General features: G+C 41.4%; 1 protein-coding gene across 4 annotated transcripts in view; it reads left to right on the top strand.

Annotated features, from left to right (window-relative positions):
• The window catches only part of sdk1a (sidekick cell adhesion molecule 1a), a 534,220-nt gene that overhangs the window by 483,927 nt on the left and 27,934 nt on the right, over positions 1-22,359 (top strand). For all 4 annotated transcript variants that reach the window (XM_087244896.1, XM_087244895.1, XM_087244894.1 and 1 more), the window contains 2 exons: positions 9,101-9,157; positions 9,972-10,073. In XM_087244896.1, coding sequence (XP_087101022.1) covers positions 9,101-9,157; positions 9,972-10,073 — 159 coding nt within the window. The remainder of the gene's footprint in view (positions 1-9,100; positions 9,158-9,971; positions 10,074-22,359) is intronic.

Here is a 22,359-nt window from a genome sequence, read left to right as displayed (position 1 = left end):
CAACTACAGCAGCAAACCTGTTTATTACCTTCACCATGAACAGTGTTTCTGCTCTGTGTATCATGTCAGATGTGAATTTGGCATCTCCCAAATGATCCAAATGATTGCACATAAAGTGTGCTGGGAAAAGTCAACAGCACAAACATGAGTGAGTGCTAACAATAATTTTGATTCATTGATTATTTGCTGTTTTTTGTTTTTTTGTTTTTTTTTTACTTTTTTTTATTTAAGATGACAATCTTGCATACAATGCATTGTTACATTTAAACATGTTAGTTTTTTTACAGAAAGGTGCATGTAGAAAATAAACATCAAAACAAAAAAACCAATTACACCCAATAAGACAAAACACGAGAGAAAAAAGAAGGAAATAAGTCAAATGTTATGGTATGGCTTGTTATTGATGTATTCAAGGCATGACAGGTGTCCATATCTTTCAAAAAAGATGTTTTTAAAAGTCACAATACTTATTTGTTCCCTTTCAAATCACTTGCACTCTTTTTGAATTCAGACATTATATGATGGGTGTTTTAACCATCTGCTTGTGATGACAAGTGTTATGTGTCACATGATGTCTGAATTTTAATTTTTGGATGAGCTATTTCTCTAGCAACAGTTAGATCTACCATCATAGTCACCTGAACATACACCTAGAAGGGCAACTTCTAGGAGTTCATGATGCAAGAATTCCTTACGATTTCTTTAAGAACATCAAATTCATCTTTACAGTAGTTTCTTCATTTAGGACATGACCACTAAATATGGGTGTGGTTGACAACATTCTGTCCACAGTTTCTCTAGCACTTATCATTGCATGAATAGTTCTGTTTAGCCATAATCTTCCATTTAAATTCCCTCCACATATTACAGTGGGTCACAAAATGTTCCTCACTGAAATCTTTCTCTCAAGATTCCAGATGAACTATCCTAATCAATCCAGCCTCTTATTTGTCCTTCAAATTGTGTCAATTGAATTCTTAGAAAAATATAAATTTCTTACCATTTCTTTCATTAGTATTTATTTTAAACAAAGAGCGCTATTGTTGAGAGGATTCTGTTTCATAATATTAATTATTTTTGTTTTTAAAAGAAAAAATAAAATTTTTATATAAAAATACATTATATTGATTCTGTTTTTCAAATGAAAACTAATAAAACATTTAAAGAGATCCAAAATTACTCATATGAAGGGAATGGTTTTATTCAAGATTTCTGAAGAGACATGATCATTTGATGAACAGATTAGTTAATAACTGCTTTCACATATGAACATTAATAAGTGAACAATGTTTTCAGCATTCAGATTTGGTCACAAGAAGCTGAAGCATGCTTGCATGAAGCACAGGAACTAGTGAGGTTCATTATTTCATGTCATGTTTGAACTTTCAGTTCCAGAACCAGTTTTTACTACGTTTCTATCCACCTATTGTTATGCAGATTTAGGATATAACATATATTTTTAAATTACTAAATGGAAAGGCCAAGATGCACATAAATTCTGAGTCATTTGCATAATAAATGTACTCAGTTGGGTCAGATCTTTAAAAAAAATAAAAAAGACTACAGTTATGTGCAAAACCTAAGATGGAAACATAAATAAAATGGAAAATTGTGATCTTCAATATGCATGAAATGTTGTCATTTTGTTTTAAAAGAAATTATTTGATCACTAGACAGGCCAATTGACTGATTTCCAACACATCTTTATAAATGTTGTCTTCACATTTATAAAAAAAAAAAAATTTGGAAAATGTATAATCCTAAAAGTTTTAACCTTCAAGAATTAAGATGATTGTGTTCCCAAACATCAGACATTGCCTCCAAACTCAAGATAGCCTGAAGCCATTTTTATTGCAAGTTACTGATGCATCTGCCAGTCTGAGGAACAATGCATTCAAAATGAATGATAAAAACCCATTTTAGAACTATTCCAAAGATTTATTTAAAGGTGAGATATAATAATGAGAATATTCTAGATATACCTTAGCATAGCTGAATAATAAGAGTTCCCCTTCGGTTGGGGAACTTCAGTGCCATGAATGGGAGGATTCGGATCAGAAGCCGCTTATCTGGAGAGTATTGAACGGGCCAATGAATGAAATTAATTGGCAGCGTAAGCTTGCGCAGGTGTGCGACATCTGCAATTATCTCAGCATATAAGCACACCTGAAGCCAGCAGACGCCATCCTTTTCGCTTCAGATCCTTTCTGAGTGAGTCGATGAGGGTTCCTCTTGCTGATCAGCACTTCAGAGCGAACGAGTGTGTCTCCCGGTCCAGAGTGGGTCTTCGCGGTGGCAGACGGTCGAGCTGGGTTACTCCCTTGCCTGCGGTTCTTTGGGTCCGGTCCTCCAGAGCGGTGCGTATAGTTGCAACTTTCCTAAAAGAGCAACACAGTCGTGCAGCACGTCCTTTTCAGGATGGCGCTCCGACTGTGCGTTTCTGGATGCGGGGGTTTCCTGTCTCCGGATGATGGACACGATCACTGCATTGCATGTTTTGGGGTCCAGCATGTTAATGCGGTGCTCGCGGGCGGTTCATGTCGTCATTGCGATGCCATGACCGTTGCACAGCTAAGATCGCGGCTAACTTTCGCAAGAGAGCGAGCCACCCCAGTTGCCTCCTGTTCTAAAAAAGCAGCGGGCGCTCGGGCAGATCTGAGGGTTTCAGCGGGAGCTAATCCGCCGCCCACGGGCTCGCGGACCTCTCGCTCCTCACGGCGCTCCATCCAAGCTTCGGGTGGTGAGAGTGATCCGTCTAACCAGATGGTAGCTCTCACACTCGCTGACACCGGAGATCAGATGTCCTCCGCGGCATCGGAGGGTGGGCTTTCACTGTCCGACGAAGATCCGGACCCGCTCGCCCCCTCCGGGCAGGTGAGCGCTGTCAAATCGGATCCTGAAGCGGACATGTTAGCCGTGCTTTCCCGGGCTGCTTCGGCCGTGGGGTTGGAGATGGTTTATCCCCCAGCTCCGCGGCCGGACCGACTAGATGGGTGCTACGTAGAGGACCAGAAGGCGAAGCCTTCGAAGCCTCTCGTCCCCTTCTTCCCGGAAGTGCACAGTAGGCTCACGCAGTCCTGGAGGGCACCTTTCTCTGCCCGTGCTGCGAGTGCCTCCGCCCTCACCGCCCTTGACGGCGGAGCTGCCAGGGGGTATGAGGCGATCCCGTCAGTGGAGCGCGCTATCGCGGTCAATCTTTGTCCGCGCGGCGCCTCTACGTGGCGGGGTTTGCCCCGCCTCCCGTCCAAAGCCTGTAGGTTGTCTGCCTCCCTCGGAGCCAGAGCTTATAAGGCTGCGGGCCAGGCTGCTTCTGCTTTGCACGCGATGGCCACCTACCAGCGCTACCAAGCGCAGGCGCTGGCCGAGCTGCACGAGGGCGGGTCCAACCCAAGCTTATTACATGAGCTGCGCACCGCGACCGACTATGCTCTTCGGACTACTAAGTCCGCCGCGTGTGTGCTGGGGAGGACGATGTCCACACTTGTGGTTCAGGAACGCCACCTCTGGCTAAACCTGGCCGATATGCGCGACGTTGACAAAGTTCGCTTTCTTGACTCGCCCATATCCCAGGCTGGCCTGTTCGGCGACACCGTCGGTGAATTCACCCAGGAATTCAAGGCGGTGAAAGAGCAGTCGGATGCGATGGGCAATGTCATCTATCGGCGTGGCCGTAAGCCCGCTCCGCCCGCCGAGCCATCCACCTCCGCTGTTCCTCGCCGAGGGCGCCCGCCAACGAGTGCTGCCCCGCCCCCGCCTGCGCCTCCGGCCAAGCGGGCGCGGCGTTCACCTCGAAAGCAGGCAGCCCCTCCTGCCCAGGGCGCCGTTAAGTCCGGTAAACGGACCGCGAAGCGTCCCTGAGACAGGCCATCCGGAGAAGAGGAAACTTGCTCTTTCCCCGCTGGAGGGCGGGGCCCCGATAACAACGGTACTTTTCAGTGCCACCAAAACATCAGTAAAAGAGCACTTTTTCCCTTCCCCGGATGTGACTGCACGAGTTCTGCCAGTCCGGGACGCGCTGCCTTCCGGCTCGCAGACTCTACGTGCTTCGCCAGTGGCTCGCGAGCGCTGGGGGGACGGTCTCCCTTTCCTCAGCCCTCCAGCCCCCTCTCCGGAGTCAGGGTGCGGAGCCAGAGCGAATCGCTCTCCTCCAGCTCTTCCGCGGGACCCTCGTGCTTCCCGGATCAGCACACCCACTCCGCGCTGCCCCACCGCTGGTACGTCAGCGATTGTAGCGATGACTCCATTAGCGAGGGCTCTGCCTGCCTGGTTAGCGCGGGCCAGCCCCTCGCGGTGGCTCATACGCACAATCAGACTCGGTTACGCGATTCAGTTCGCAAAACGGCCCCCCAAGTTTACGGGCGTGTATTTCTCCAGGGTCAACCCCCTGTCCGCCCCTGTCTTGCGAGAGGAGATTGCTGCCCTCCTGGCGAAGGGTGCAATCGAGCCGGTTCCTCCAGCCGAGATGGAGAGTGGGTTTTACAGCCCATACTTCATCGTACCCAAAAAGAGCGGTGGGTCACGGCCAATCCTAGATCTGCGCGTTTTGAACCGCTGTCTGCACAAGCTGCCGTTCAGAATGCTCACGCAGAGGCGCATTCTCCAATGCGTTCGTCCTCGGGATTGGTTTGCAGCCATAGACCTGAAGGACGCGTATTTCCATGTCTCCATTCTTCCACGCCACCGCCAATTTCTGCGGTTTGCGTTCGAGGGTCGAGCGTGGCAGTACAAGGTCCTCCCCTTCGGGCTCTCTCTGTCTCCGCGGGTCTTCACCAAACTCGCGGAGGGTGCCCTAGCGCCCCTTCGGCTCGCGGGCATTCGCATACTCAATTATCTCGACGACTGGCTGATTTTAGCCCACTCGCGGGAGCAATTGATTATGCACAGGGACAAGGTGCTTCGGCATCTCCGCCTACTGGGGCTTCAGGTCAACCGAGAAAAGAGCAAACTCGCCCCCGTGCAGAGGATTTCTTTTCTCGGGATGGAGCTGGACTCGATCACCATGGTAGCGCACCTCTCCGAGGAACGCGCTCGCCTGTTGCTGAACTGTCTGAGGGAGCTCGACAGCAAACTAGTGGTCCCACTGAAGTTCTTTCAGAGGCTCCTGGGGCATATGGCATCCGCAGCCGCCGTCACGCCGCTCGGGTTGCTCCATATGAGACCACTTCAGCACTGGCTTCACGATCGGGTCCCCAGACGCGCATGGCACGCGGGCACACACCGGGTCTCGGTTACTGCGCTGTGTCGCCGCGCCCTCAGCCCTTGGAACGACCCCTCGTTCCTACAGGCCGGTGTGCCTCTAGGACAGGCGTCCAGCCATGTTGTTGTTTCAACAGACGCTTCCAACACGGGTTGGGGGGCCGTGTGTCGCGGGCATGCGGCTGCGGGCCTCTGGAAGGGTGCCCAGCTGCATTGGCATATCAATCGCCTAGAGCTGTTGGCAGTGTTCCTCGCTCTCCACCGCTTTTTACCGGTGCTGGAGCGGCAACACGTGCTGGTCAGGACGGACAGTACGGCGGCGGCGGCGTATATCAACCGCATGGGGGGTATGCGCTCTCGCCGCATGTCTCAGCTCGCCCGCCGTCTGCTCCTCTGGAGTCACCCGCGGCTGAAATCGCTGCGCGCCATTCACGTCCCAGGCACGCTCAATCGTGCAGCCGATGCGCTCTCACGACAGCTGTTACGCCCTGGAGAATGGAGACTCCACCCCGAGTCTGTTCAGCTGATATGGGCGCGATTCGGGGAGGCCCAGATCGATCTGTTTGCTTCCCCCGAGAACGCTCACTGCCAGTTGTTTTTTTCCCTGACCGAGGGCTCTCTCGGCACGGATGCACTGGCCCACAGCTGGCCTCGGGGCATGCGCAAGTATGCGTTTCCCCCAGTGAGCCTGCTCGCGCAGTTTCTGTGCAAGGTCAGGGAGGACGAGGAACAGGTTCTGCTAGTTGCGCCCCTTTGGCCCAACCGGACCTGGATATCAGAGCTCTCACTCCTCGCGACGGCCCTCCCCTGGCGGATCCCTTTGAGAGAGGACCTACTCTCTCAGGGACAGGGCACCATCTGGCACCCTCGCCCCGATCTTTGGAACCTCCACGTGTGGTCCCTAGACGCGAGGAAGACTTAGGTAACCTACCGACTGCGGTGGTTAATACCATCACTCAGGCTAGAGCCCCCTCCACGAGGCGCGCCTACGCCCTGAAGTGGAGTCTATTCACTGAATGGTGCGTCTCTCGCAGAGAAGACCCCCGAAATTGCCAGATTAGTGTTGTGCTCTCTTTCCTTCAAGAGAAGTTGGACAGCAGGCTGTCGCCCTCCACTCTCAAGGTTTACGTGGCCGCCATCTCCGCTTATCATAGCGCGGTAGCTGGCGGCACCGTGGGAAAGCATAACCTGGTCATCCAGTTCCTTAGGGGTGCTAGGCGAATTAATCCATCTCGCCCCCCTCTCATGCCCTCTTGGGATCTCGCCCTCGTTCTCACGAGTCTGCGATCCGATCCCTTTGAGCCACTCGAATCAGTATCTCTAAGATTTCTGTCCCTGAAGACAGCTCTGCTGGTTGCGTTGGCCTCCATCAAGAGGGTCGGGGACCTGGAGGCATTTTCGGTCAGTGACTCGTGCCTGGAATTCGGGCCGGATTACTCTCACGTCATCCTGAGACCCCGCCCCGGTTATGTGCCCAAGGTTCCTACCACCCCCTTTAGAGATCAGGTAGTGAACCTGCAAGCGCTGCCCACGGAGGAGGCAGACCCAGCCCTTTCTTTAATTTGTCCAGTTCGCGCTCTGCGCATTTATGTGGACCGTACTCAGAATTTTAGATCATCTGAGCAGCTCTTTGTCTGTTATGGCGGTCGGCAGCAGGGAAGTGCCGTATCAAAACAAAGATTATCCCACTGGATTGTGGATGCCATTTCACTCGCTTATTCGAGTCGAGGTCAGCCGTGTCCCCCGGGAGTTCGTGCACACTCCACTCGGAGCGTTGCATCCTCTTGGGCGCGTGCACGCGGCGCCTCTCTAACAGACATCTGTAGAGCTGCGGGCTGGGCGACACCCAACACATTTGCAAGGTTTTACAATCTGCGAGTGGAGCCGGTTTCCTCAAGGGTATTAGGTAACCCTTTGGTGATTGAGGAGACAACTCGGTAGGGTGTTGAAACACGCTTGCGGCGCCATTCTCCCTAACACGGAGGTACGTGCGCCTTTTTTATCTGTCAGTAAAGTTCCCCGTCAGGTGAGCCCTGCAGATTCCTCCGTGGCCCCCAGCACTGACTCAGCGGAGGAGTCACTTGCTGGCCCACTACGTTGTAGGTCTGCCCGCTGGTCAGCCCGCGTTTTGGGTATAGGTGCCTGCTATGCGTGATCCCCACTAGGCGATCCCATATGCTTATTCCGCCACGGTTAAGTCCCCCCCCTGGGCGGACCCGTGTCTTCCCTCTCCGCTAACCACTCTTTTGCTATGCGTACTCCCCCTTTTTAGGGCTAGTCCATAGGTAAATTCTGCCATCTATCCCCCCCTTGGGTAACGGATGGCCTCCGCAGCGTCCTCCCTATCGGGATTGCACGCTTCCCAACGTACTGTCGTATTTCCTAGAATTATCTAGATGCTCACGACTTCCCAAAAAATATATCTAAATCCGTAAAACTTCTGTTGAAGTAGGATAAATTAGGGCCAGGGACACGTTGGAGGACCGCGCCCCCCATGATGTGGGTGCGTCACGCTTGCTTGACTATCTCCTCATCGGGGGTGTTGGTAAGGTGCAGTCATTATGGCGCTTTCCATATTCTCCCATTCATGGCACTGAAGTTCCCCAACCGAAGGGGAACGTTCGAGGTTACAGAAGTAACCCTTCGTTCCCCGAGGAGGGGAACGGAAGTGCCATATTCCGTCGCCATAATGACTGTCCCTTAGCTGTTTGAAAGTCTCTTCAGCTTAAAAGGATGGCGTCTGCTGGCTTCAGGTGTGCTTATATGCTGAGATAATTGCAGATGTCGCACACCTGCGCAAGCTTACGCTGCCAATTAATTTCATTCATTGGCCCGTTCAATACTCTCCAGATAAGCAGCTTCTGATCCGAATCCTCCCATTCATGGCACTTCCGTTCCCCTCCTCGGGGAACGAAGGGTTACTTCTGTAACCTCGAACGTTCCTTACATTTAATTAGCATACAATGTGAATAAAACAATATTGTGTCCTCATTCTCATGGAAATATTGTGATTGATATATTCCAACATCTCAGTACAATTTGTAACTTTATCATTTAGTGGCTAATTTGTATTAATTCGTACAATCTCAGTTGTATAATTTAGTACGATTTGCTCATCCCCTAATGGTGGTTGAGTTTATATGCCACTAAACTGACAAAATATGAAATAGTTACGTTTCCTCGAGGGATCAGGCTGGATATATTGGTAAAAAAAATTGGCAAATCAAACCAAAAACACAGACTTTTATGCATTTCATTGGCCACAATGTTTTCTACTGAGATTACAACAATGACTAATTTCCCTTATTTCCCCACATACCTACTGTGTAGATATCAGAGAACTATTTAACTTATTGAATCAATGCACGCTATGGTACCTTTAATGTTTGAAACAACATGAGCATATTTAAAGGATGACATAATTCATTCATTTTGGGGTGAACTATTGCTTTAAATATCTGAGCCTGACCACTAGCCACTTCTGAAAGTCTGGGATAAAAAAATAACTAAGCAGGCAGACTCATTTAAGCTGCAGAGCTCAAAAGGAACTGTATAAAGGGAATGACCAGTCGTCCACGCTCTCAGATTTTCCTTTAATTTTCCCCAAGTGATGTCGGATCAGTATGTGTTTTAAAAATCTTATTAGGCCCCTAATGCACTCCAGCCTGTGATATAGTGCTGTATATTGACTGTTGAATCATTAATCACTGACTTGCTTTGGTTTCTTGCGGGGTCTGATTGGAGCGAGATGAGCATTGTGAAATTTCATCAATCTCGCCGAGTACTGTGTGATGAGCAACTTTGAAAAGCAAAGATTTACTGCCATGATGAAATATCCCTTTGATTTGTGCTTTTCCATCTGCGGTAATGTATTCCTCATCGTTTGCTCTTTCTCCCTCCACAGCCAAAAGCACTGTGAAGACTGTCAGCAATCCTTCATTAACCGAATTCGAGCTAACACGTAAGTTTCATTTAACCATCTTTCTCATTTATGTCAGGCTGCCTTTGAAGTCCAAAATATTCATACTCCCTTTGGCAAAGTGTGTAATCCCAGACACCCTTCCTGTTCAGAGAACAAGCTTCTTCCTCTAATCCATCTTCTCTGACCAGAAACCGAGCTTTTTCTCAAAGTGAATCCCAGTGCTTACTGTCTGAGACCTGAGCAGCGCATTGCTCTCACTTCTCTTGTGTCTCATCAATGCTAATCAAAGAGCTTGATGCTGTTGCTTTCCAACATCTTTTATGAGGCTTTCTGTGCTTTAGTGAGAGATGCTTTTTAGTTCAACCTATATGAATTGCAACAGTGGCTCATTCTGAAAACGTAGCCCTATATACATTTATGGAAATCGTGAATTGTGAAAGCAGAAGTACATATGGCAGCATTTCGTCTTTAAAAGCGAATGCTATGGGGAAGTATGTTTAGGGAAGTGGGAGGCTGGGTGGGTCAATCAGTGCTTTTGAAAACACTGTTGGTTGGGTTAAGGGAAGATGGTGGTCAGTCAGTCAGTCAGATGACAGCGGCCTCTGGTGGGTTTACGTGAGAACAGCAGGGGCGAATTGCACTAGCAAGATAAATTTGAGATCTCAAAAAGTGTACAAACAGCCTCTGGCGAATTTGCGAAAACAAAAACTGGAGAAAAAAAACTTACCTTCTGCAACAATTTTGGTGCTCTCCGGAAATGTATATAACAGTACGCTTTCAGAAAGAGCCTTCTTATCTTCTGTCTGAATGCCATTGTGCACCTTAAAGATCTTTATTGTTTGATCATCCTCAGAGCTGCAGAAATACAGGCGCTATGAAATTGTGATGACCGCCTACAATGTCATTGGTGAAAGCCCTCCAAGTGCTCCGGTGGAGGTGTTTGTTGGCGAAGCAGGTAAGAGACTTCATGAAAACAAAACATTTTACAGAAATCACGCCAGAATCTACATGCTTGTTTTAGGGAGAAGGGGCTATGCCTTTATTAGGATAGGACAGTATATTAGACAGGAGTCTAAGTTAGAGAGAGAGGGGAATATGGGATCAAGAAAGGTCCTCGTGACTTGGGACGGTGCTATATGTTGGTGCACATACTATCAGTGCCAAACAAATATAAAAAAAATTATATATACAATGTATTTTATATATATATATATATATATATATATATATATATATATATATATATATATATATATATATATATATATATATATATATATATATATGAGCAATATCAAATGAGTAGCAGTGTGATATGGCTACATATCTGCACTGGTGGAAGGCGTGCGTTGGCTTGAGGCTGCAGACCGAGTGCCTTAGTGTCCCACACCAGTGCCGATATACAGCCAAATCACACTGCAACAAGTGACAGCATAATTGTGTGTATAAAAAAGACTCTGACACTCATTCACATCTGCAGCTGACATCAAAACAGCAGAAACCGTTACTACTTCATCAACATCACTTTAAAACTAGTATTGATTGATTCTCTCGCATGATGTCTGAAGTCATGACAAAACAGGTAATTTTGCTCACATTTTAAAATTATAAGGTTAAACGCCATAAAATGCCATCAGTCTACAGAGATTTCCCAGTATTTTTCTTTAGCAATCAGAATATCACAATAATTGACACCGAAAAAGCAAATCAAACACTAGCGGTTTCTGTAGTATAAAACACCACTTCAAAATACAAAAGAGAGAGATCAACTCAGAATGTCACTTACCTGATTTATAATGATTTGTTCAGCTGTAGTTTGAAACTCATGCTGAGAAAATGCAGTTTTTCTCCCCTAAGCAATTATTATGCAGTCTCTGTCGCCATCTTGTGGAAGAACATATCAACCGTCACTTTCTTTGGTCTGCTCAGACAGGCTGATGGCGGCCGACGCACTGAATCCGATGCTCTGAATTTATAAATATTTGAAAATAGCCACTATCCTTATAAATAAACCGCATAGTTGCTATATAAACAACTGCATTCTTGACTTAAAAGCCTCAAAAGTTCATTATGTTATTCAACAGCAGTAATATTTATCAAACTGTAGTGTTCTCTACTTTATGTGGGCAGGGGTGAAGAAGCTGTACGAGTGATGTTATTTGCAGAATATCACACAGCTATCAGCCAATCAGCCTCAAGAACCAGATATACTGTATGTGTATATATTTATGTATATATATATATATATATATATATATATATATATATATATATATATATATATATATATATATATATATATATATATATATATATATATATATAATAATAATATTATAATAATATAATATAATATAATAATAATAATATAATAATTAATAATAATAATATAAATGTAAATATAGTATGCCTATTTATTGTATTGTATTGTATTGTATTGTATTGTATTGTGTTGTATTGTATTGTATTAAATATGTAAGGTTATTTTTCAGTATTACCTGGAACTGAAGTATTAGTATTTATAGTATGCATGTTAATTTTTATGTTATTAGAAATCTAAAAAACAACTTTGTATAAAGTCTCCCAATAACTGTTCAACTTGCACAATTGAAATTTTTTGAACTTGCACAATTGAAGACTGTAACTCAATGGTTGTGCACAGCAGTATGTTATTTCCTGTTCTGAGTAGAAATTTGTCAACCCAAACCAGCATGCTTTGCTGGCATCATCCCACCAGACCAGTTTAATGAGAGTGCAAATCCACAGTAAAACATCGTTGTCACTCCACTCTGACAGATGTGGTGATGAGCAATGTGGATGAATTTTTGGTTTAAAGTGGAGGCTCTGTCTCCAATCCCACAGGGAATCAGGCGTGACATGAGCTGACAGATATGAATGGTGTTCTTTTAGTAGAGTAGCATAAAGAGAGAACAGAGGCCAGAAATGTGCCAAGGATCTGCTTAACATGACGCAAACACAAACACAAATCCACCTGAAGATCCGGGCTTGTGTCAGTTCATGGGCTGTTTTGGATCTGTTAGTGTTGTCTGAAGCGCTGTAAAGCAACAAACCTTTTGAATTCATTGTTTGGTTTGTTAATTAGCTGAATTGTAAACACAAATCACTTTGATGGGTTTGATAAAGGGTATATTGGGATCTTATGTGTCTCAGAACGTCTAGAAAAAGGAACAAATAGTCTCTTTGTAGTGGTTATGTATCAAAAGTGATGCACAGATGGCCAAACGATGAGCGTCATCTTGCACAATGATACAAAAAGAGGAGTGGAGACTGTAGAGCAGTGGTTCCCAACCTTTTTCTCTGGGCCCCCCCCCCATGAACAAATACAAACATTGGAGCCCCCCCACCATATAAATACACACGCACGCACACACATATGTGCCGTATATATATATATATATATATATATATATATATATATATATATATATATATATATATATATATATATATATATATATATATTTACTGTATGTGTGTGTTTGTGTATTTAGATAGGCTTTGTCTTATCTTTTCTTGGCTTTTCTTCGCCTCTGAAGAATCATTGCATTGACGTTTCTCTGCCATTTTTGTTTTGATTTTGCCTTTACGAGAAGTTGGACAAGCACATTGCGCAAGTGAGCAAAATGTAAAAAATAATTTAAAGTTATTTATTTTAATTATTTTTACTATTATGTTGGAATTTTAAGCATGTGTGTTGATTTTTTTTTTGGTACTTAAAAATACATATATAATAGTAGGGCTGATTTTGGGAAAAATCATAAATCACAATTACTTTGGTCATAATTGTAATCACAATTATTCAAAACGATTATCAGTTAAAGTCAAAATTATTAGCGCTGCTGAGAATTTTTTTTTTTTATAAATATTTCCCAAATTATGTTTAACAGAACAAGGAATTTAACAGTATTTTCTCTAATATTTTTTTTCTTCTAGGCTTATTTGTTTTATTTTAGCTAGAATAAAAGCAGGTTTAAATATTTTGAAACCTATTTTAAGGTCAATATTATTAGCCCCCTTAAGCAATATATATTTTTGATTGTCTGCAGAAGAAACTACTGTTATACAATGACTTGCCTAATTATCCTAATTAAGCCTTTGAATTGCACTTTAATTTGAATGGTTGTATTTTGAAAAAATATCTAGTAAAATATTATGTGCTGTCATCATAGCAAAGATAAAAGAAATCAGTAATTAGACATGAGATATCAAAGCTATTATGTTCAGAAATAAGTTTAAAAAAAACTTCTTTCCATTAAACAGAAATTGGGCAGGAAAAGGTTTGCTAATATTCAGGAGGGCTAATAATTCTGACTTCAAGTGTATACACACAGTTATTTTCCACCCTGCAAAGGAAAGAGAAATAAATACAATAGAATAAAAATATAAAACAAACTGTGCTTTAAGCATCTTCACTGTAAGAAAAACACTTTAGCTACAAAAATCCTTCAGTCAAGAGCAGAGAAACATTTTCTCCTTGTTTGATTAATCATAAAAACAGGCGGCAGCAGGAATATTTTGCGCTTTCTCTTTAATGGTTTCTCTTTCACGTCTTTTAAACCTCAACTCGTTTGTTTATTACACAAATGAGGGTTAATATAAATAATCACTAAACACCGCGTTTTGACACCTATTTGACCATTAAAGCGCTCACGTTAAGATGACTTTAGATGTCTGCGCTCCTCTGCTCGTCTCAGTGTGCGAATGCTGACCCGCCGCATGCTTCTGACTGCGTGTGCGTGTAGCACACACACATAGGCACGCGGTCTTTAGCAACACGTGTACAACTGGAAAGGGGGCGGTATAGGATGCATATAATCGCTTATCTTGATTAATGTTTTTTTATAATTGTTTGAAATCGAAATCGCATTTTGGATTAATTGTACAGCCCTATATAATAGTGGAGCATTTTTATGCCTTTTTCTACCTCAACACGTATCCTCTCCCGCGCCCCCCTTGTGAACTCTGGCCCAGGTTGGGAACCACTGCTGTAGAGCATTGTTCACACCGACTGCAGGACCACAGAGCAACAAATCACCAGCAGCCACAACAGTGGTGACCAGGGCAAGATGTCTCAGCACAATCCTGTGTATGTGATGTGCTATCTGTGCCCTTATATTAACTGTATACAATTGTAAAGTTTGAATTGTGAATGATTGCTAGAAAGTGGTTTTGCAAAAGCTACTGTTGTTGTTTTTCTAACTCTGTTGACTTTTCAGTTCAATATGAGTGGCTCTCTTTTAAGAGGTGCTTGAGTAAAACAGACTGAGATGCTTGCATTGAAGTGTAGTGCTTGTAGACATGAAAACGAAGCCTGAATAAGCAGTGAGTTTTGTTGTTACGAGCTGTCCTGAAGTCTGATTCAGCTCTATACCATAGAATCAGGCTCCTGCAAGCTCATTTGTTCTGCTCAATTTCCAAGTGCTTTTCAAGTTGAGTTCAAGTTGTTCTGTTACTAAAAACAGTCATTTTTATTTTGTTCAGCACATTTATTGATTTGAATAATATCCAGCTGCCTGGCTGAGGAGCCGAGCGCTCCGACTAATGAGCTGCCAAAAGAGGAAAGCCGGATATGACATTACAGCTTCTCCACAGAAAACTGGTAATTGTTGTGCTGTTTTATTGGCTGTGCTACAAAAGAAAGGATGTTTCTTTTCTACAGACACTGAAATAAATCTATATGCTCATGGGGCATCTCGTAGGATCAATGAAAGGGCCTTTGGATGAAATGCAGTTTATTTTTGCTATTGTTAATGTTAATATCCTTAATGGCACATTTCTTCTGCAGTGAGTGTTTTATTTTATTTAAAAAACTTACCTTGAAATTACATCGATTGTGCTGTAATTTACTATTTTTACAATTTTTTCAATATAATCTTATTGGTATTCAACAATAATATAATTATACAGCATAAACAGATACTACTGAATATTCATTCAATTTCTTTTCGGCTTTGTCCCTTTATTAACCTGGGGTCGTCACAGCAGAATGAACCATCAACTTATCCAGCATATGTTTTATGCAGCGGATGCCCTTCCAGCCATAATCCATCACTGGGAAAACTACTGAATAATAATATTATTATTATTATTATTATTATTATTATTATCATCATCATCATCATCCCTAGTTTGATAAATTATAAGAATGCATTTTTTTGCACCTTTTTACGATTTTTTTATTTTATTTTATCAGTATGGAAAGTACTCTGTACAGTTCTATAGTAGTTTATTTATTTTCAAAAATCAGTATTATACACTAAAAAAAGTAATCGTTGGTGTAGCTAATTTAATTATGACACACATTTCCACACATTTGAAGTGCTTAAAAAGAAACTAGTTTAAATTGATATTAACTTGAACTGATTCAAAATTGAGTTTCCTTCGCAGGGTGGCAGGGCGCACCCTTATAGATAGGGTGAGGATCTTTGTCACCCGGGAGAAGCTTGGAGTAGAGCCGCTTCTCCTTCACATAAAGCGAAGTCAGCTGAGGTGGCTCGGGCATTTGCTTCTGATGCCTCTGGATGCCTACCTAGGGAGGTATTTCAGGCATGTCCCACCGGGGGGAGGCCTTGGGGAAGACCCAGGACATGCTGGAAGAAATATTTCTCTCGGCTGGCCTGGTTACGCCTCAGGATTTCCCCCTGAGGAGATGGAGGAAGTGTCTGGGGAGAGGAAAGTCTAGGGTTCTCTCCTAAGACTGCTACCCCTGCGACCAGGCTCCGGAAAAGCGGCTGAAAATTAATTAATTAATTAATTAATTAACTTATTGGAATTATAAAACTGATCATTTATTCATTCATTTTCTTGTCAGCTTAGTCTCTATATTTATCTGGGGGTCACCACAGCGGAATGAACTGACAGCTTATCCAGCACGTTTTTTACTCAGCGGATGCTCTTCCTTTCTTTTTAGGTAAATAAAGTTATTTATTTCAGTTCAAACTGAAACCCTGACACTTAACAGCATTTTTGCTAATTAATCTGCCAACACCCAAAGCATGGATGCTTCTGCAAAGTGGTAACCCTGGGCCGGAGTGGGACTCCTTTTCAGCCCTGGAGTTTCAAGGCTCAGGCCGGCCCACCTCAGTTCATGACTGACTATATTAAAATAACGTCATTAACAATTCAGTTTCTAATGACAGTCATGTCTTTTTCAAGAAAACTGCTTTAGAACTTCAAATGTTCAACAGCCCCAACAGTATTTTGTCTTAACAATAAAAATGAAATAATAATAATAATAATAATAATAAATATTCAGGTGAGATTAGAACATGGTTCAGCGTGTCATAATGCAACATGCTGACCACTGGACCACAATGGCACTATTGTGGTAGGAATAATTTAATCTTTTTCTCCCTTTTTAGATTTCTGATCAAGTTATGTCAGGTTTATTAATGGAGTGAATCATCTGATTTTCATGTAATATTCAGTAATATTTATTATTTGAATTCTTATTTTCACTAAGGTGCTACTGTTTGGGGTGTAATGATAGTTACATCATCAATACCGTGCAGGCTGCGAGAAAATAAATAAAAATGAATAAAAAGAGTGAGGCTATGGTCAAATGAATGAATAAATGAAAAAAGTGGCAATTATTTAGCGTAAAAGTGCTAGGAGCGTTTGTCTCAACCACAGCCTGAAATAATCTATATTCATGTGGGGAATCTCATATGATCAATGAAAAGGGCCTTAAGTGGATGAAAACAATCCTTGCCCCTGCAGCAAATAGATGCATTATGTCCACATTTCAACCATATGCTTAAAAGTATCGAACGCAGACAAATTGCTACAAGTGTGAACTGTCGTTTGTGCTGTTTAATTCCACTCCAGCCGCGCGAACAGCCTGACACCTCACAGACAGGATGTTGTCAAGCCTCTCTCGATTTTGCATTCCGCCTAATAATTGCCAAGATTATTTATGGAATTGTAATGCAGCACTGCTGTAAGTAGCACCCCAGTATTAATACAAGCCGAGTTTTGGCAGGACAAGGTGTGCCTGCACGTGTGTTTTTTACAGCTTTCACCTCTTCGCAGCATTTTTGGCCTCTTCTCATAAGGGGTTTAATGAAGCAGTAAATATGAATGTGTCATAAAGAGCTCCAGCAGCTGGCAGGGTTATCAGCATCAGGTTATTAACAGCATCATTAGAAGGGGCCAGGCGTTTCCATTACTCCCAGCAGCAGGAGGGGGGACAGCCAAACAAACAAATGTATTTCACTCTGATTAACGTCAGCTTGGCTACAACTGAAGACACTGGGAGAGAAGCAAGATGGCAGGGGTGAAGGGTGCTTTCACCTTAAAAAGTTTCTGTTGGCGCTGATAGCCTTGTAGGCAGTATGCTGATATATAGTGCGCTTTGGGTGTCCTGAGTTTGAGTCCCAGCTTGCAGACCTTTCCTGATCCAATCCCCCCTCTCACTTCTACTTTGCGTCCTGTATATAAAAAAGTCTAAAGTTAAAGAGTTAAAGTCTAAACTATTAGCCCTCCTGTGAATGTTTTTTTTTTTTTTTTTGGATGTGATGTGATGTTTTTTTTTGAAGGATGTTTAATAGAGCAAGACAATTTTCACAGTATTTCCTACAATAGTTTTTCTTCTGGAGAAAGTCTTATTTGTTTTATTTCAGCTAGAATAAAAGCAGTTTTAATTTTTCAATATTATTAGCCTTCTTAAGCAGTAATGTTTTGTCTACAGAACAAACCATCTTTATAAATTGATTTGCCTTATTATCCTGAAGCCTAGTTCAAACTGCATGACTTTAAACATCGGCAGATTGGTGTGTCATTCACTCTGCATGACTTAATTTTGTGTCTTTAAATCGCTGTGGTATTCACACTACGAGACACTGGGTAAATGATCCACAAGAGGGGGGTCACACACTACATGACATTACATTACAAAACAGAAAAGAACTGAGTTGTTCTCATTTTAATTACTATAGTGGCCAAAATGACTGCATGCATTTCTGCTATCTTTGGCCATGACTTTATGCGTGCCTTTTTTGCCTAGCAAACATAAACATCCTGCTAACATAAACATAAACACTTTCTGATAGCAAAACCATAAATTTACCTCAGATATGTCTTTCAAACCAGCATATTCTGTGCCAAAAAATAGCTCCTATTTATGAAAGGGAGGCCCATGATCTTTGCGGGTGTTCTAGTAGCTTAACTAGTTATAGGCTGCGTTTCAAAAAAGATCATATTTTTGTAAACAGAGTGAAACGAGTGCATTGATGCCAATTCTGGCCAATCACAGACATTTCTGTTGAGCACCTGGGGTCGAGTAGCCGACTGGTCTGGAATATTTAGCATGCTGGATAGATATTGGATTTTCGTCAGCGAGCTTCTTTGATGCATTGTTCAGTAGTTCACACATAAAGACTGCCAAGCACTGAGCACCACCAGATTTTTCCCTCATCACAGCCTGATCTGTCGACGAGCTTAATAACATCCAAATTGGGCTCAAATTTGGCTTAAAATACTGTAGTGTGAACTAGGCTCAACTCGCCTAGTTAACCTAATTAATTATGTGATTTTAAGCTAAATAGAAGTGTCTTGAAATATATCTTGTAAAAAATTTTTTTTTACTGTCATCATAGCAAATATAAAGGAATTCAGTCATTAGAATTGAGTTATTAAAACTATTATGTTTAGAAATGTAATGAAGAAATCTTCTTTCTGTTAAACAGAAAAATATAAACAGGGGGCTAATAATTCATCAAGGCTAATAATTCTGACCTCAACTTTATACTGTCTTATAAAAAAGGCAAAAACACTTTTCGTTTTTTAAATAATAAAAAAAAAAATCTTCTGCCACCACAACAGTCATGCTCAGTGTTGCCAAGTCTGCTGAAATAACTTGCCTGCGGCTTGCTTCTTGTCTGTTTGGAATTATTTAAAAACAATTATTAATATTAATATTGTTTTGGTTAAATTTAATTCACATTATAAATTATTTAAATAATAAGATTACATTTTAGGGTTGTGTCCTTCCAGTGGTGAAAGGACTACTGAAAAGTCATACTCAACTAAAAGTACCATTTAGAATTTGTTTTAGATATGACACAAACTAAAGTAAATGTGGGCCTTTTAAAATTAGTGAGTTTTACGCAGTGAATACAATAATCCAACCTGAAGTATTAGCCCCCCTGTTTATTTTTTCCCCAATTTTTGTTTAACGGAAAGAATATTTGTTTCAAAACATTTCTAAACCTGATAATTTTAATAACTCATTTCTAATAACTAATTTATTTTATCTTTGCCATGATGACAGTAAATAATATTTGACTATATTCATCAAGACATTTCTATACAGCTTAAAGTGACATTTAAAGGCTTAACTAGGTTAATTGGGTTAACTTGGCAGGTTAGGGTAATTAGACAAGTTATTGTGTAACAATGGTTTGTTCTGTAGACTATTAAGAAAAAAATATAGAGCTTGAAGGAGCTAATAATTTTGACATTTAAAATGTTTTTAAGAAATTAAAACTGCTTTATTCTTGCCAAAATAAAAACAAATAGAAGAAAACAATTTAATCAGACATACTGTGAAAATGTTTTTGCTCTGTTAAACATAATTTGGGAAATATTTATAAAAGAAAAACAAATTCAAAGGGGGGCCAATAATTCTGACTTCCCAACTATATACTATGTATGTAGCTTACAAAAACAAATGGTGCTTGCATCAAGGTTATTTTCTTTATTGGTGTATCTAAGTTAAAATTTTTCTTCAAAAAGTTTTATTTTTAACTGCAAACATTAAATATGCAAGAAAAATATAACCAATAAGTAGGCCTATATCATTCAGGACAACCATTATATAGAGATGTTCATGCAGGCTAAGATTTAAAAGATATATAAAAAAAGAGTTTGCAAAGCATTGTACATTAACATATTTGTACATTACTCAAATTACTTTTTAAAAATTCGATATTTATTAAACATTTTAGATTTAAAACTATTTACAGTTCAGCCAGAGATTGTGAGCCCTGTGTCTTGAGGTCAGTTTTTCTGGTGAATTTTTAAAATATTTTATCACAGGAAATCACAGGACTGATTATTCCACCGAGCTAATCACAGAGGACAACAAAAAAATAGTTAATGAAAAATTACTGAAAAATAGTGCAGTAAAAAGATCAATACACTATTTAAAATTTACACATTTTTCGAAGTACTCAGTAGAGTAGTTGTAATGCGTTACTTTACACCACTCAGTCAAATTGGTCAAGGATGGTCATATTTATTGGTATGTGGCATCTAAAAGATCACTGATCTAAAAAATCACTGGTTTGAAGGGAAAGTTCACCCAAAAATGAAAATACAATGTTGTTATAGGATGCCGTCCCTTTGCTTGATCTCAAAAGTAAAGGGTGTTCAAAAATGCCTTATTTTGTGTTCAGCAGAAGAAAGAAACTTAAAGGAAAGTTTGTAACAAATAAAGGGTGAGTAAATGGTGACAGAAATGTCATGTTTGGGTGAACTATGCCTTTAAAATAGCCCTTTCTGTCTCATTGTGAAGAACATTTTAAAATAAACTAAAGAACCTTTTTCCACTTTAAAAAAGCTTGTGGAATGAAAAGTTTCTGTGAATGTTAAAGGTCCCCCACAAAACCCTCGATGTTGATTAAAAAGCTATCTTTTTTGCAAGTGCAGCTGCCAGTGTAGACAGCAGGACAGCTCAGTGAGATGTGTGTACTTTATTGTAACAGCTCATTGAGTAGAGTCTGTTGCGTCGGCCCCTCTTGAACCCCACTGTCCACAGCTGTAATTCATTCCCGCTTATAAATGATTCAGCCCCGCTTTAGTACGCGTAAACTCAACTTTCAAGCCCCTAAAATAGACGAGCTGTCATGCTCCTGGAGTTAGCTCTGCTTTCAGGTTTGGTCTTATTAAATTCGCTCTCTTTTTTTGATGATTGCTGTCTGGTGCAGCTGCATCTGGCGCTGTGATTTATGACGGAGAGGTTTATGTACAGTATTTCTCGACCCTTTAATGAATGACATTTAACGGAGACACAACAGAGGGCAGCCGTCACATTGGAGTCAGTGTTCATCTCTTATCACTCTTCCATTGGCACTAGTTCTCATTCAGAAATTAATGCTATAGCTGCTTTTCCACTGACTCAAAGCTACAGTGTGTAACTTTTGACACCGAAATAGTTATTACTTTTTATTTTTTTATTTTATTTTTTTTTTTTGCAGAACTGCTTCTGTCTTTTTATGGAAATGATGAGTCACACAAGTAGAAGCAGAGATCAACTTGAGGAATATAAAATAGTCCCCATTTTAACACTTATTATTATAGGCTCACTGTAGTTATTCAGGACAAGAACTTGCGTAGTTTGAAAGATGGGTTCATGATGTACTCGCTCATTAAATACACTGAGCTAATTTTGAACAAATATTACATACTGCAGCTTTATTCGCCAAATGATGATGATGGCTCATTTTTATGTCTATTTTATCGTCTTTATGCAGTCAAGACAATGAGGATAAAATCAATTATAGTTAGTATATTAGGGCTCTGTTATAACGATTCAGGCTCAAAGTCTAAAGCACATGGCGCAAAAGCATTAAGGGGGAGTTTAAACCAACTTTTGCTAATTTAAGGATGGAAAAATGTGCTTTGCACTGTGGTGCATAATCTAAAAGGGTTGTGCTTATTCTCTTAATGAGTTATGAGTGTGTTTTGAGCGTAACCTGCATTAAACCAATCAGTCTCATCTTTCATTCTCTTTAAGAGTCAGTTGCATCGCATCATGGTGCATTTGCTATTTACATGGCAGAATTTGTTAGTGGAAAAACTGAAAGGTTCACTAGCGAGAAAACAGTTAAACAAAGCATCTGCAGCGCCAGGATAAAGAATGAGCCTGCTCCATTCAGCCACTTTACTTTCTCTTTAGTTTTACCATACTCTGCTCTTTTACTTTCGTGCTTAAGGTGTTGTACACTCCACTAAAGACATCCGTTATCCCAGATTTTCAATTTCGTTTGTTAAGCAGAAAGATGTGTTTCAAACCTATTTCTAAATTCAGTTCTAATTTTCAGCAAATAAATAAATGAACAATAACAACGAAGTGTGGTCAAAAACTGAGTTAAGTCCAAACACATCTATTCTTATGCCCTTTTATGGTGATGTATACATCTCCAAAAGCTGACAGGTGGACAAATCTAAACTTGTTTTTATTAAAACAAATTTAAATATGCATATAACAAATAATATTT

The sequence above is a fragment of the Danio rerio genome, chromosome 3 (assembly GCF_052040795.2).
Source record: "Danio rerio strain M-AB ecotype USA chromosome 3, GRCz13ab, whole genome shotgun sequence".
In the NCBI taxonomy this organism is placed as follows: Eukaryota; Metazoa; Chordata; class Actinopteri; order Cypriniformes; family Danionidae; genus Danio; species Danio rerio.
The sequence above is the reverse complement of the archived record's forward strand: the minus strand, read 5'-3'. Positions and strand labels throughout refer to the sequence as shown.